Source organism: Lupinus angustifolius, chromosome LG04 (assembly GCF_001865875.1).
Source record: "Lupinus angustifolius cultivar Tanjil chromosome LG04, LupAngTanjil_v1.0, whole genome shotgun sequence".
Classification (NCBI taxonomy): Eukaryota; Viridiplantae; Streptophyta; class Magnoliopsida; order Fabales; family Fabaceae; genus Lupinus; species Lupinus angustifolius.
The window spans coordinates 4256023-4272636 of record NC_032012.1 but is presented as its reverse complement, the minus strand read 5'-3'; the positions used below and the strand labels follow the sequence as shown (position 1 = coordinate 4272636).

The following is a 16614-nucleotide window of genomic DNA, read 5'->3' as shown; positions in this document are numbered from 1 at the left end:
TCACACACCTAGTCAAGGTCTAGGCCAAACATCAACTAAACACTGCGGTCATAATTCAAGGCATAAGATCAATGGGCTTTCTATTACTTGCAGCCCAAGTCATCATTTGATTTATGTATTTTGTCATATTTAACACGTGCAAAATGTGTTAGTTATGTTACTTGGTTTGTTAGTTAAGTTGTTAAGGATTTTTCTAGCTATAAATTAGAAGAATCAAGTTTGTATTGAATTCAATTCAATTCTAATAAAAGTATTCATGTAATTTCCATTCTCTTAATCTTTTGTTCTTCATTCTTTTATTCACTTTCTTAGATTTCTTCTTCAACAAAAGAATTATGCTTCTTCTTGATTTCCTTTTTCTTTAATTTGAATTATGTCTCCATCCAATAATTGGCTATGATAGTACTTGTTGGACTTATCTATGACCGATGAATCTTCAACAATAATTGAGTCACATTGTTATCAGATTTGAGAATGGTAAAGAGTTATAAGTGAGATACCATATTTTGAATCAAAACCTTAATAATTTGTTTGGTTGAGGAAAGAAATTTAGAAGAAAGAAACACGTGAGCGATTATTAAGAGAAAGAGGTGAGAAAAATTGTGAATTTTTATATTGTTTAATATGAGTGAAAGGAAAAAGAAATTAATTTTTTCTTCTTTCTCTCTTTTAAAATAAAAAAGAATATCCACAAAAAATTAACAGTTTTCAAAGATCATATTGATCATGTCATACAATTCAACTATTTTTACTCAACTTTCTCTCAACATTTGGTGAGAAGGAATTTTTCCATATCCGACATCCTTTTTATCTTCTTGGCACCTTCATCTCCCATATAATATTGAGAGAAAGGGTGACATATAACACGGTGATCTTCAGTTGATGTTCAATAAAGGGATATATGTTCTGATATTTTCTTCAGGCCAAGCTAAAGGGGTATTCAATAAAGGGAATATCTTCAATCTAATTCCATTATTCAAAAACATAAGAGGATTCAAATTCTAGAGAATCCATGGTCTGATATATATTAATGGGGTAGCCTTTGAATCTCATCCAAATCATCAACTGAACTGATGGTTGGTTGAAGTGGTATATGAATCACCTCAAGTAAGGATCTAAGGCTAAGTCTTGTGTATGGAAAAATCTTACTAAAAGAGTTAGTTTCACTATGGATGTCTTGAGCTAGAACAAGATCTTCTCCTCTTGTGGAGGATAACTTTGGATTTATTCAAGTGTGAAGTTTCACATTGGATATAAGGAGATGAATGAAAAAGTTTTATAAGTGGGAAAAACTCATGAAACTGATGGCTAAAGTTTTGGTTTAAGACGTGATGTCTCACTTGTGCTGTTATGCCTCTCTAGTCCAGTCAAACAATAACTTTGCCAAGGAAAAAGAAAATCTCATCCAATCGCTAGTGTGGGCATCCATGAAATTTCAATGTTAAATATAGCATACATATAAAACCTCCATTTATTCCATCCAATATGTTCTAAGCTTGTAGCATTAGATGGCACAGTTGAGCAAATTTAAAGAAGTAATTTGTTCTAGTTTTGCCTAAGCAAACAGAAATAGTTCCAAACTCAACCATCATAGAGATTATTCTAACTAACTTATCAAATTCAGACTCCAAGATGCAGAAATATATAAGTTTTACAGAAACCATTAGTCTTTCAGTTTGCAATTATCTAACAATCTTCGAGCTTACGAGCCAAATCAGTCTGCTGATCAGTCCGGAAGAAGCTTGCGAGTAACCTCTTGTGGCTGGTCTACAAGAGCAGCACCTTCTTCATTGTAATTCAATGCACTGCCCAAGGGCATTCCATGATCTAATGATATCTCTGGTTCTGGCTGATGAAATAGGCTCTGCTGGTTCGGCTCACGAATGAGATGCATTGGACTGTCAAAAAAGGTTGGTGGTGGAGTGTATGATGATGGGGCATGTTGCAGCACTTGTTCATAACTTGCCTCAATTGGGTAAGGAGTATTGTTAAAATATTGTGTTGAACTTGAACCACTCATCAAGGCGTCAAAGTCCCCATGTTCATATGGGGTGCCTAAACCAAACAAGGTGTCTGGTTGATCCCAATTTGAGAGCATTGCATCTTGTGACGAAAAAACAGATTTCCCGGAGACGCTGTTTCTAGGATTAGAGGACCCTCCGAGCTCTAGATGAGGCATAAGAGATAAACCTGAGTGACTATTAATACCAGAGTACATAGAGTGTTCTGGCACATGAGATTGGCCTGTGAGGTTAATGGTAGGCTTGATAGAAATGTAGTCTTCTGGCCTATGATGAGATGCAAGAGATAGCACTGACTCATTGATGAGAGGCATGGAGTATGTTGGCATTAGTTGTTGAGGCATAAGAGATAGCTCTAAGAGGTTACTAGTATTAGGCATGGAGTAATAGTCTTCTGCCCTTGGTTGTTGCATGAATGATAGCACTGGGCGGCTATTGTTGCCAGTTATGGACTCCAGTGGCTTTGGTGGGATCACTTGTGTCGGCCAGACACGGGTAAACACAGTTCTTGAGCTCCCAGCAGAGGTGTTCGAATGACCGGTGTTGTTGCCATTTCGGTTATGTATAGTACCCTCTTGAAATGAGAACATGTTCTCATGTGTGGAAACCATTTTGCCCTTGGAAGGACCCCAATTGCCCATGGTTCCTACTGCATTAGAATTCTCATACCCATAGAGACTTTTCCCTTTGTCATTGTTAATAAAGATGTTGCCCAAAATGGCAGCGGCACGAGCACTCCAGCTATTATCTGCACCATCATTAATGTTAACACCAACAGCAATGGTGTTGTTATCATTTCTGTTTTCATGATCAGCCGAAGCATGAAGAATTTTCGGAGTATTATTGGCTAAGGAAAGAGCAAGAGGAAGCCCTTCAGTATTGTTGGGAGTGTCCAACTTTGTTGGTGAATGTGGAGAAGCAGTTGGGTGAAGGATCTCAGTGCCTGGAACATTATCAATGAGGTTTAAGGATTGTAGCTTTTGTGCTGCAACCCTTTTAGCAACTGGTCCTAAATCTTCTACGAACCGCAGCAGGCTAGCTCGATAGTTACTGGCGTCTGCGATCAACTGCAATGCCAATATGCATTACCAATAGTAAGTGTTCATAGTTTACTACCAGAAATTGAGATACTTAGTAAAGTGGTAAAAAATAAAACAAACGCCTATATGCAATGTGAAACTGGGCACAAGTAAAATTTGGATTTGGTTTCATTATTCTTGGGATGAGATGAAATCCTTTTATCTTATTTTCAAATTTATGGACTACAAAGAGAATTTTCACTAGTTCATCCTCTTTTTGATAATTGTGTCTCATCCTTAGAATAGATAGTGTTTGTTCTAGGTAATCCCTATTTGATTACATCATGTATATATAATCTATAGTGTATGTAACATAATTTATGTGTATTTAAATTATCCTTTTGCTCATAACTCTAGTGCAAATGCAATTCTCTATAATGACCCAATTAAATAATGGTTAAGGAGGAAAACAAAACTTACTTGAATATTAAACTTGTTTGCATTAACAAAATCCGAAACCAGTGTATCGTTACTTGGTGGCCAATACATGTCCCTTCTTTGTGTTTCATGTACCATAGAATGAGTAGCCTTCTTTCTCCCTATGCCAAAGAAAGAGGAAATACATTAAAAGATAACAGCTACAAGAGTTTTGGTTGACTAATTGTTCATGTAAATTTCAATTAGAACTTATTAAGCTTTAGCGAATAACATACTGTAAGTTCTTCATCAGTGTTTTAAATTGCATTCACGACCACAATTGTGGTCTCAATATTATAGTTTCGGGAGACTATACAATGATATCGCAACCATAATTGTGCCCATATCACCGAATTTCCCGCAGTTATAGTAAACACAATACAACTGTAAGTTAAAACACTGATTGAGAGCATTAACTAGTAAACGTGTTCCTTCTATTGAGAAAATGTAATTCATAAACCTTATACTTTGTTTTTGTATTGGGCTCATCTTGTTGATTTCTGTTTGGGCCTCATTGTAACAAATCTTTCCATAAATAGAAGTTGTTAGTTGAATGGTTGTTAGTTAGCACAACACATTCACAAAAATAGAAACTTCTTCTTCCTTTCTATCTCCTCTCTTCTCTTAAAACACTATAGGAACTTAGTTTTCCATTCTTTTTCTTGATTCTAACTCTAATAGTGGTATCAAGAGCTAAACGATCAGAAAACCTGTGGCAGCACGAGTGGAATTACGATTCAAGTGGTAAAGCTAAAGGTAGTGATCAGAAATCTGAACATCAAGGAGAAAAGGGAAATAACATCTACAAGAAGGGATGACAACTTCAGATGGGTTTGCAAGGCCATTTTCTTGATACATCCGTGTGTAGATTGTCCAAAATTTGAGAAAATTTCTGCTGCATCATCTTCGAAAGAAGCTTGAGAGATTTTGGACAAATGTTACTCTGGTGGGATGAAGGTCAAGAAGGTCAGATTGCAAATGACGCGTAGACAGTATGAGCTATTGCAGATGGAGGAGCAAGAAATTATAGATGAATATTTCACCAGAATTCGAAGCCTGATTAATTTGATGAAGGTTTGTGGTGAACAAATATCTGAATAAAGCATATTAGAAAAGATTCACATAACACTTACTGCCAGGTTTGATCATGTTGTTGTGGCAATTGAGGAGTCAAAAGATATTGAGAACTTCAAGATTGATGAGCTGCAAGGGTCACTAGAAGCACACGGATAAAGATTCCTTGAAAGAGTAACTGATAGACAATCATAACAAGCATTGAGTGTTCAGTTCAAGAAAAGGAATTTGGTGCATAATGACAGACATAGAAAGGGCAGTGGAAGGTTGTAGAGAGAAAAAAGGTATGTAAATGAGAAATAAAGTTAGAATGGACAAGGGTTTCTCAAGGACAACTCAAGCAATCAGAGTTATGATGCAGATTCTAGAAATGACAAGAAAGGAAACATTCAAGAAAATGGAAGAAAAAGGAAAGTCAAGAGCAAGATTCAATGCTTCAATTGTAAAAACTGAGGTCATTTTGATTCTGAATGCAAGCAAAGAAGCAGAAGCCAGGTTGGCCAAGGATGAGGAAGTCCCGTTGATGGCAGAATGTGACAAACCTAGTTTGGAAATAAGTGACTCAAGTGGAGCATTGCTAATGATCACCACAAACAGACCAACATTCCTCTACTGAAAATTGGTATCTAGATATAAGATGCTCAAATCATATGAATGGGCATAAGGAATGGTTTCTATCACTTGATGACTCTGTGAAAACTAAGGTGAAGTTTGTAGATGAAAGTTTCATAACAGTAGAAGGAATTTGAAAAATCATCCTCAAAAGGAAAGATGGTACTGCTTCATACATTTCAAATATTCTATATGTACCAAGGATGAAAAACAATCTAATCAGCCTTGGCCAACTGCTTAAAAAAAGATACTATATGAGGATGAATGACAAAATGCTAAAAGTCTTTAACAAAAAAAAGGATTCTAATCTTGAAGGCACCACTCTCAAGCAACACGACCTTCAAGATTGGTATTCAACTTCAGAACCACAAATGCGTAGAATCCATAGCAAATGATACATGGGTATGACATCAAAGACTTGTGCACATCAATTTCAGAAACTTAGAATTACTAAAGAAGGATGGTATGGTCAGTGTTGTTAAAAACGTTTTATATTGACTGGTTGAACTGGTAAACCGGTCTCAATACCAGTATGGTACAATAATTATATTGGTCACGCAATCATACCAATCAAAACCGACTAAAATCGGCCAAAACCGGCTAAAACCGGTTGATTTTCAATTGAACCGTACCAGTCATACCAGCAGGTTTTTATTTAAAATTAATTTTTTAATGAAAATAAAAAAAAAATTGATTTTTCAACACTAATATTAATGTATTATATATATAATTTCGTCAGTATGCAGTTTAATTAGTGAACCACCGGTTGAACTGTTATACCACTATATGAGTACCATATCCGGTTTGATGATTGATACAGTATTAATAACACTGGTTATGATAATTGGTCTTCCTGATATCAAAACTCCAACTGAAGTTTGTGAGAATTTTCTAACAAGTAAGCAAACCAGAAACACTTTTAAATCATAAATACCATCAAGAACCATTAATCTTTTAGAAGTTATATATACTGATGTGTGTGGACCTCTAGAAGTTCAATCAATTGGGGGAAACAAATATTTTTTGACCTTCAAAGATGACTATACTAGAAAGTTCTGGATCTATCTGCTGAGAAGAAAAAATGAAGTTTTTGGCAGATCTCAGAGTTTCAAAGCATTAGTAGAAAAACAAAGAGGTCACAAATTGAAGTTGCTAAGGAGTGATGGGGGAGGAGAATATGTATCTCATGAATTCCATGATTTCTATGACAAGGAGGGCATTACTCATGAGATAATTGCACCCTACACCCCTCAACTTAATGGGACAACAAAGAGGGTCAATAGAACTATTCTCTGTTGACAAGAAGCATGTTGAAAACTAAGCAACTTCCTAAGAGATTTTGGGGAGAAGTAGTGGCCACTTCAACATATATAGCAAATAGAAGTCCTACTAAAAGGCTGAAAGAAATCACACCAGAGAAGGCTTGGTCTGGACTTAAGCCAAGTGTGAAACACCTCAAGGTATTTGGATCAATTTGTTATAGACACATACAAGACAACAAAAGGAAGAAGTTGGATGACAAAGGTGAAAAATTGATCTTCCTAGGATACAATTCAACATGAGCATACAAAATATACAATCCAAAGACAAACTCTATCTCATATAGCAAGGATCTTAAGTCTGATGAAACACAATCTTGAGATTGGAATTCAAGCAATGCAGCCACAATTAAATCAAGTCATATGGATATTGAAAGCAATCAAAGAATGCTAGAAGAATACATGATTAGAAAAGATAATATAGAGGTAATTGAAAGAACTCAGAGGCAAAGACAATTACCAAACAGATTAAGAGATTATGAAGTGTTCTATGATAGCACAATCACATATGAAGGAGGCTTTATTCATATGTCTCTACTTGCATAAATGGAACCAATTACATTTGAGTAAGTAACTAAGGAAGATCGTTGGGTTGAAGCTATGAAGGAAGAGATCAAATCCATAGAAAAGAATGAAACATGGGAACTCACTACACTGCCTAAAGGAAAGAAAGCAATTGGAGTAAAATGGGTATATAAAGTAAAGTTGAAACCAGATGGGACAGTGGCCAAGCACAAGGCCAAGTTGGTTGCAAAGGGCTATCTACAAAAACCAGGGTTAGACTTTGATGAAGTATCTGCACCAATGGCAAGAATTGAAACAGTAAGGCTTATTGTAGCTATTGCAAGCTCAAGGAATTGGACTCTTTGTAAATGGATGTAAAGTCAACCTTCTTGAATGGTCCATTGGACAAGGAAGTTTTTGTGTCACAACCCCTTGGTTTTGAGGTCTCAGGTCACCATGAAAAAGTTTACAAGTTACACAAAGCACTCTATGGACTTAAGCAAGCTTCTAGAGCATGGAACAAAATAATTGACAGTTTTCTTGTGAAGCAAGGATTGTCTAGGTGCACAAGTGAACATGTCATATATGTGAAGGGATCACCTACTGCAGCATCAATAATAATATGTCTGTATGTACATATTTTCTCATTACAGGCTGCAAAATTGAAGAGATTGAAAGCATAAAGAAATGGCTCAAGATGGAGTTTGAAATGTCTGATTTGGGTTCACTCACATACTTTCTAGGAATTGAATTCATGAGAACTAGCAAAGGCATACTAATTAATCAGAGAAAATACACTTTAGATGTACTTGATAGATTTATATGAAGGAGTGTAATTCAGTTGCAACACCAGTTGAAGCAGGAAGTGCCTTACGCAAAGGAAATCTTGAGGATGAAACTGTTGATTCAACACTTTACAGGCAGATGATAGGATCACTCAGGTATATTTGTAATACAAGACCAAATATAACCTATGGGGTGGGATTAGTTAGCAAATATATGGAGGATGATAAGCACACTCACATGGTAGTAGTTAAAAGGGTATTCAGATACTAAAAGGGGAGTGTGGATTATGGTGTGTTCTCCCCTGCTTATTGTGAGAAAAGGACAGAAACTCTACTTGGTTACACATATGCAGATTGATGTGGTGATAAAGATGAAAGGAAAAACACCTCTAGCTATCTTTTCAAACTCAATAAAGCACCTATAAGCTGGAGTTCAAAAAAGCAAAAAAAGAGTGACCCTTTCATCATGTGAAGCTGAATATATTGCAGTTTGTTTAGGTGGATGTCAAGCATTCTGGTTACAGTCTCTGCTAAGAGAAATTGGTTTGCATAATGAAGACTCAATGCTACTGTTAGTGGACAATAAGTCTGCTATAAATTTAGCAAAGAATCCCATAGCTCATGGGCGCAACAAGCACATAGAAATTAAGTATCATTTCCTAAGGGATCAAGTGGATAAACGGAACCTAAGGCTAGAATTTTGCAAGTCTAAAAAACAACTAGCTGATATTCTTACAAAGGCCTTGAAGAAGAACACTTTCGAAGAACAAAGAAACCAATTGGGCATGGTTAGTCTAGCTAGTATGAATTAAGGAGGTGTACTGAGAAAATATAATTCATAAAGCTTAAACTTTGTTTTTGTATTGGGCTCATCTTATTGATTTTTGTTTGGGCCTCATTGTAAAGTTGAATCTTCCTCTCTGTCTCTTCTCTACAAACAGTGTAGGAACTTAGTTTTCCATTCTTTTTCTTGATTCTAACTCTAATACCTTCTTCCTTGCAAGTGCTCAACCATAAGTGAGTTTTAGCGACAAGTTAAATGAGGAACAGATTTTCATACCAGCTGGTTTAGGAGGAAGCCTTGCATGCCGCGAGGTTCTCGGTTGTCCATCTTGTGGATTTCTATTAGGGCATCTCTTGTTGAGGGACAATGTCAAGCCAAATTCTTGAGGGTCTGCACTAAGACCCTCTAAAAGCCTTCTAGCATGACTATATATAGCTTCAGCCTGGAAGAAATTATGTTAAACAAAGCTTAGAACAATCTAAACCTATATAAAGATATACATAAACTATAGCTTAATGTGACAACAAACTGAACAATTCTTAGAATAAGGCTTCCTATTTAATTTAGTCATACCACTTTGTGATATCTTGAGGTTCCAGGATTGCCATTCATAGCACTGAAGCATATTGAATAGATATCATGCTGTACATCATTGAAATAGATGATAAATCAGTGAAGCATAGAGAGAAAGTCTTTCAAAACAAGGTGTATAAATAAAGAGCTGGGTGTGGAATATAGTTGGAAATAGATGATATATATCAGTTACATTATATTGTTTTAAACAGTGGAGCTCAATTCAGACTATTATAATGTGTAAATGACGAGGAGCAACACACAGAATAATAGAAAAGTAATAGAATAATCAAAACTTCATCCAGCATAATATCCTGTGTTTGTGTCTTCATCTATACAGCATAGTGTCACTACTTATTTTCCAATGCCTTTTTCTTGAAAAAAATATTAGGGAGATATTTTTTTTCAATTGTATTACATTTATGAGAATAAAGTATCTCCTCTCATACCAGGAGATAATTTTATCTCCAATCGCTAGTAAAAGTATGACATGTACACTATTTTGTTTAGTTTTAGAAATATTTTTGTAAAAAATGATTAAATAGGATACATGTCATACTTTTACTGGCGGAAGGAAATAACTTATCTACTCGAAGATGCTTTATTCTCTACATTTACATGTAGAAATATGAAAATTTTCAAACCTTGAACTGCTCTAGGTTTGTATACATGCCCTCATGCAGTTTGGCCCTCATAGTACCAAAATCCATTGGCTGCTTCGTAATTCCATCGTGACCTTCCTCAACCTTCCAAACCATATCCAACATTATTACCAAAGCACAAAGTTAAATGACATGAAAAAAAAACAATAAAAATTTGAAAAGGAAACTACAAACCACATTAGGACTAATAACTGGCATAGCAAATAGCTCCTCCCTATCTTTCCTGCACATTTAAACCATTTTCTAGTTATTTATGGATGGATTCCTTTGAGATCTTTATGATGAAATATATTTTGTCAAACGATGTATATAGTCATATATACCACAAAAATATTGATACTGTTAAATGGTTTTCACCTTTGTAGGGCATCAAGGATAGATTCAAGGACATGCTTTTCTGGAATACTATTCTGAGATGATTCTGCAAAGTACAACAACTCTTATATCACTACATAAGGAAAATCACATGCAATGGCTAAGTATTGCAGGTGCAAATACAAAGTTGACATGTGCTAGAGATAATTAATAAACTCACCATTTTTTCTTGAACTACCTCCACTCCCAGGGTGTTGTTCTTCCTGCATGGGATTTGCAATGGCAAGGAAAAGTGATCATAAACAAATAAAGGAAATACATAGAAAATGCTTAATCCATTATTCATAATTAAAACAGATAATTAAGTGACTCCAAGCTTTTCTTGAGAAAGGGTTTAATGTAAGCATGAAATTGTAATATTATTTTTTCACTAAAGCAATCATAAACTCAATCTCAATATTTTAGCAAAGAATCACATATCATAGATACCAACCAGTGAAAGAATCAGTATAAGTAATGCTATATGCTTTTGTGACATTTATAATACTCTTCCTTTAATTAAGACATTACTTAAAGAAAAATATAATCATGCAGACATATAAAAGATAAGGACAAGAATGAAAAACATGACACCTTTGTTGAAGATGTCACATGTTCAAGTTCATTGCTCTTGCGTCCCTTCTTGCCTGGACCATGCTCCTCAACATCATTAGAATAATCTAAGTTAGCATGAACTTTTTCTTTGCCTTTGTTTCTGTTTTCTTGGTTGGTAGAGTTGTTCTTCCTTGCCAATGCCAACTTCCTGTCCCTTTCTACTTGCTTCCTCTCTTCCAATGCTATAATTCTAGTACTCCTTCTTCTCTCTGTCTGTTCTATTTCTTCTTCAAACATGCTCTCTCGTTTTCCTTTATCCCCTATATATATATATATCATGACATGCATTTTATATGAATGGCATTGTACATTCTATTTATATTATTTGATTAAAAATATGTGTCTAACTTATGTAATGTACATATGTGAGTTTATGTATTATATTGTGGAATAGTAATGCACAACAATAATGACTTACCATGTAAGATGCATGTACCTTTAAGAGTAACGGGCTTGAAATAGTGTAGGGTGGATATATCTTCTTACTTTTTTTAATAATTAAGGTTATTGCTAATTCTATGAATAAAAAATTAATCTATTTAAGAGGTGAGTGGTAATCTTCTTCTAACAAATGTTACTTTCAATCGAACATTTAACCTAATAATTTAAAAGATCTGACAAGACCTTGTACTAATAAATCAATGTATCATCGGTTTCTAACTCATTATTTAAAATCAAATTCACCATTATAATTGTGGGATTATGTTTTTTTTACAAGCAATGAAGATTTTATTAAAACAGAGATAAAGAGAAATTAAAGAGAACAAATGATACTCCTATTCATAAAATCTCTACAATTAACAAAGAAGAAGATAATTTGAAGGATTTCTCATCCATTCAACTAAAGAATAAGAAAATAAAGGAAAGTGAATATTGAGAAGACTCTAAGAATGATATTATATGATTATGCATATATCTATTCATATTGTTGGAATAGTTAACCTTAATTCTCCTTTACATGCTAGTGCATAGAGGGAAGATTACCTAAATTATTATAAATGTCTTTTGAATCATATTATTAAATGATATGAGGCTTCATACTTTAATAGAAACCTCACGCCAAAGAATGTCCATCTAGAGCATGGAATTTTGAGTGAATACACATGTGCAAATGGCTCAACATCGGAATAGATTATGATATCATTTAAGAATAATGATATCTAACTCTATCTCAAAATCTAGCTCATAAGGGAAGGATTGCTTCAATTATTATGAATAATTCCTTACTATGCCTTTCATCTTATCTTTGTTTCCACACTAAAACGTATAGCCCAGCTTCCCAAAGCTCATCATGTAGCCGCTTCGTATAGTAGTTTTCTAAACTCGAGTTGGTTCCTTTAATATCTATCGAGTTTTCTAAGCTCATCATCATATGTAATTATTTATGATTTTTTGTCTTTTGTGTTGACTTATAAATAGGACTAACTAATTGTATTTTTAAGAAGAAACAAATATAGAAACTTATTTGTTTCCGTGCTTATATATACACATATACATGCATACATACACTACTAGTTTTTAAGTGGTAAGTTACCAATTTATTGGAACCAATATAAGGGAGAAACTGACTTGATGTATATGTTTTGGAGTTGGAGACAAGTAGGGGTGTGTATGAGATAGGTATGGGCTGGATAAGACTTGTTTCTTACCTGATTTTAAAAGTGGATTATGTTTTTTGAACTCGAACCTGGTCACAGATCCGAAGCTAACCCGATCCCAAATGTTGATCGAGTTAGCATTCAAACCCAAAATTGATCCTAAATGTCAATCAGATCAACCCTTGAACTAGAACCTGATCCTAGTCCCGGATAAATATAATGTATATCTCTTTTAGATAAAATATTCTCAGTATTACTTATTATTATGAATATATAATTTGACATATGAAATAATAGATATACATATTATTTATCATATATATAAATATGATGAGAAAATTAGATAATCAATGATACTTTCGGTCAAAGAGATGTCATTATTTTATACACAATTGAATAAATATACTTACAAATATGATGAATGAGTGACCATGAGACGGGTTGGTTCAGGTCATGCTTATCTCTTATCCAACCCTAAATATTGATTTGGTCTAATTTTTAAACCCGGACCTAGATCAGATGAAATTCGACCATACTCAGGCTCGATCAAGATCGTACTAAATTGGATGTGCGAGTAGGGTCAGATACTGCTCACCCTTAGAGGTGAGGATGATCTTATTGAGTGTGACACAAAACTAGAAATTTTATGCGTGAAAGTCAACCAAAAAATATTAATTATTAGTTATTCATGGGAAAGTAATTTATCATGGCTTAGGTTCCAAAAAATATTTTGCCTTAGCTGAGTTATTATGACAAATAACTAATAAAGAAATATTAAAAAATGAATTTGGGGGCTAAAGGCAACTTTTGACAACGAAATATTATTGGGAATTATTAATAAAAATAAAATATAATCGGGAGAAAAGGACGAGAGAAAGTGTGTAACTCGTATTAAGAGTAATTTAGAGAAACACATAAGTCTCTTTTAAATGTGCCAAATTTAATTATGGGACCCACAATTGTAATGAAAATAATAATTTAAAGTGACAAAACAATATGATGAAAAGGCATGTGTGAAAGAAATAAAGACGTGTCTAACCCAAATATTCATAAAATTAAACTGTAAATTAAGTAAGATTGAGACGTTGATTAAACTTAATCATCAAATAAGAAGAGGAAAATGATAATCAATGACAATGATGAAGAAGGGTAAAGCCAATCAAATAATGCATGTATGTAGAGGATGAGGGGGTAGTGAGGAATGAGGATTAAGGGAAGATAAGAAGAGGAAAATGATAGGAAGTAAATTAGAGAATGGTTATTATAATAATCAAACCAATTAGGCAACCACAATTCATGATATCCAATTCAAGGATAATAATTATGACTAAGTATTGAAGAGATAGTGTTGAAGCATACCCATGATAGATTGATAATTCCAACCTGTAATTAAAATTGAACAAGAAAGCATCAATCAATAACCATAAACAAAATACAGTACGAAATTTACCAAACTTAGAAATCAATAAGAATAAGAAGAAACACATATCAGACATTTCATGACATATGTTCTATTTAAATATTTCATGATCCCACGCGTTTAATTTAAAATTAATTTTTTATAAACTCTAAAACTTAACCAATACCCTAATTAAATTAATATGGACACATTTTGGACATTTAAGTATTTTTTTATGAAAACTTTAAAATGTGAACAATTTGGATAAAGAAGATACTAAAACGTGAGATATAACTTGAGATAAGTTTGTATCAGTTGATTTTGAAGTTCTGGTGAACCTAAGCTGGATGTTATTTTTTTCAATGACAATGATGAAGAAGTGAGAGAAAGATTTTATGTATTAAAAATGAAAGAAAAATCATATTTTATTTTGTAATCTTTGACTAAATGTTTGACTTGCAAAGACATGCCTTTTAATGTTTTTGTGTGGACCTCATACAAAAATTTTGATTCTCAATTTAATATTTTTTATCATATTGATACTAAATTTTATTTTCTTATACATATATATAATGTTGTATTCAAATATCTTATATTTTAAACATTGTTTATGTCCACGTATCCATAAATAACACAAAACTTTAATGCTTTGTTTGGTTTGGAGAAGAAAATTATAAGAGAGTAAATGTAAAGAAAGATTATGAGTAAAAGAAAGAAATAAGAAATATAGTTGAGTTTTAGAGTTGTTTGGTAGAAGAGAAACAAGAGAGAAAAAAAGAGATAAAATGTGAGTTTTTCTTATATATATAACTTTACCCTTTCACATGTATGTGATAGTGTGAAGTTCGTGGAGGGTAACTTAATCATTTCTAATTTTTTTCTGTCAACTTACTTTCTTCTCCTATTCATTTTGAAGAGAAAAAAATTTGGCATGAGACCTACTATATTTCTTTCTCTTACTCTCTTTCATTCCACAACCAAAGAATCAAGATTTTCAAACTTCACTCACCTTCTCTCTTCTCCCCTTCTCCTTTTCTCTCCTCTCATATTCACCTCAACCAAAGGAAGGCTAAAGTTATAAGGAAAGGAGGAAAGTGAAAAATTTATGAAACCAAAAAAAATAGAATAAAAGGAAGAAATAATTTTCTTTCGGAAGGCCAAAATATCTCTAGAATTTTACTGCCTATAGGCAAAAACTTCATTGCATTTTAACTTGATAAATTACATGTTGATAACATCTCAGGATTAATAGAAATGGTTTTTTATGGTTAAAATGGAAAGGTAAATCAAATTGTGTATGTTAATTTGAAGGGGATAAAAATATGAGAATAGGAGGAAAATAATTCAAAGTAAGTTAAAGTTGGTGAGGAGTGTAAGCAAAATGGGCATGATAGTCAAACAATAGAGCAACCACATGTGATATCTGAATAAAGAAAAATACCATTGAAAATAACCCAAAAGATAATGTTAATGACATTAAGTAATAAGAAAGCATTAGACAAAACTTGTACACAACTTTAAGCTTAGGAGCATAAAAAATGTGAGAAATTCACCAAACCTAGAAATCAAAGAAAAGAAGAATAAACCACTTCTTTTGGCAGTCCAAAATCACTTGAGATCCACGAATTTTTTTTACTCCTCTGCGTGCATGAATTTCACACCATTTTTACCTTATAACTTGTCTGCAAAACAAAATCTCAAGATTAGCAACAGTGACTAGTTGGGGTTAAAAAAAAAACAGGTACATATATTTGTAGTTGCAAACAAATTATGCATGCATACCACTTGGGAGGCAAAATGATAAAAAGAGGAAAAGTCAACAAAGTTGGTCCACTGAGTTATAAAATGTCTGGTAATAAAAAATGCGAGCAATTGCAAGTTGTGATAAAATGACATTGTTTTAAATTGTAATTATAATTTTATTTATTATAATTATGAAATTTTTTGAGAAAACATAGTTGCTACAATTGTAATTTATCGACATGTGGTTATGGAGAATTCCAAATTGTAATTGCAATTGCGGATACAATTTAAAACAATGGGCAATGGTGAAGACAAACATTTTGAAAGATATACAACATCAACCTAGGTAAAACCCTGAACTCAAATCTATAATTACCATACACAACTTACCACTTCTAAAGTCAAAAGAAAATGTGAAGAGTAAGAAACCCACCAATCCCACAAATCCAAGATGATAAAGGAGAAGAAATTGTTCTCTTTTGAACGCTCAAATCTCTAGAGATTGACAAATTTTTGCAGCTCAACTTTTGTGAACGTTACTGCATTTTTACAAGAAAACTTGTTTGTCAATAAAATCTGACTTGTTTGTAGTTAAAAAGCACAGGGTTGATCATGACTGTCAATAGCCGGTATAGTATGTAGCGTAAGTTTGACAACTGATCAATGAATTGATTTTCTCTTCTGAAAGTATTATAATATTTCAAATTTAAGTTAGATGTATATGGCAATTTCACATTTGACACAACATTGATGAGTTTGTTGGTGTCTTTTTTTAAAAATGATAAAGTTTATGAAGTAAAATAAATGAAATAAAACTTGAAAAATATTATACAATATAAAAGTTGTAAAATATAAAATGTTGTTTTATGTGCACCCTAAAAATCCTCTTAATTATATGAAAACGTCATATGTTCTTGATATGGTATGAAGTTAATATGTGTCACTTGAAATTTTCTAACATTAGAAGAAAGGTTAGACTAATTTGTTTGAAGGGCAAAAGATAACTAGGATGTGTATCTGCTGTCCCCAAATCTGTCCCAAAATCGTCTCTTACCAATTACAATGAAACAAAAAA

General features: G+C 33.3%; 1 protein-coding gene across 3 annotated transcripts; it reads right to left on the bottom strand.

Annotated features, from left to right (window-relative positions):
• On the bottom strand, positions 1425-16180 carry LOC109345190. Of its 3 annotated transcripts, XM_019584030.1 has the most exons (12): positions 15930-16180; positions 15355-15478; positions 13757-13780; positions 10779-11059; positions 10366-10408; positions 10188-10251; positions 10005-10053; positions 9813-9914; positions 9169-9237; positions 8872-9037; positions 3521-3639; positions 1425-3088 (listed from the first exon to the last, which is right to left on the bottom strand). In XM_019584030.1, the coding sequence occupies exons 3-12, from the start codon at positions 13758-13760 to the stop codon at positions 1727-1729; spliced, it is 2259 nt and encodes a 752-aa protein (XP_019439575.1). In that variant the 5' UTR covers positions 13761-13780; positions 15355-15478; positions 15930-16180; the 3' UTR covers positions 1425-1726. The 3 variants fall into 3 exon arrangements, with proteins under 3 accessions (XP_019439575.1, XP_019439574.1, XP_019439577.1); XM_019584029.1 differs by lacking the exons at positions 13757-13780; positions 15355-15478; positions 15930-16180 and having other exon boundaries at positions 10779-11078; XM_019584032.1 differs by lacking the exons at positions 13757-13780; positions 15355-15478; positions 15930-16180 and having other exon boundaries at positions 10797-11078.

Coding starts and splice junctions, on each gene's coding strand:
- LOC109345190 (XM_019584029.1), bottom strand. CDS start 11,078: ATGATATATATATATATAGGGGATAAAGGAAAACGAGAGAGCATGTTT. Junction 10,409..10,778: donor ATGTGACATCTTCAACAAAG/GTGTCATGTTTT, acceptor AATCCCATGCAG/GAAGAACAACACCCTGGGAG. Junction 3,640..8,871: donor GCTTCCTCCTAAACCAGCTG/GTATGAAAATCT, acceptor TCTTTGGCATAG/GGAGAAAGAAGGCTACTCAT.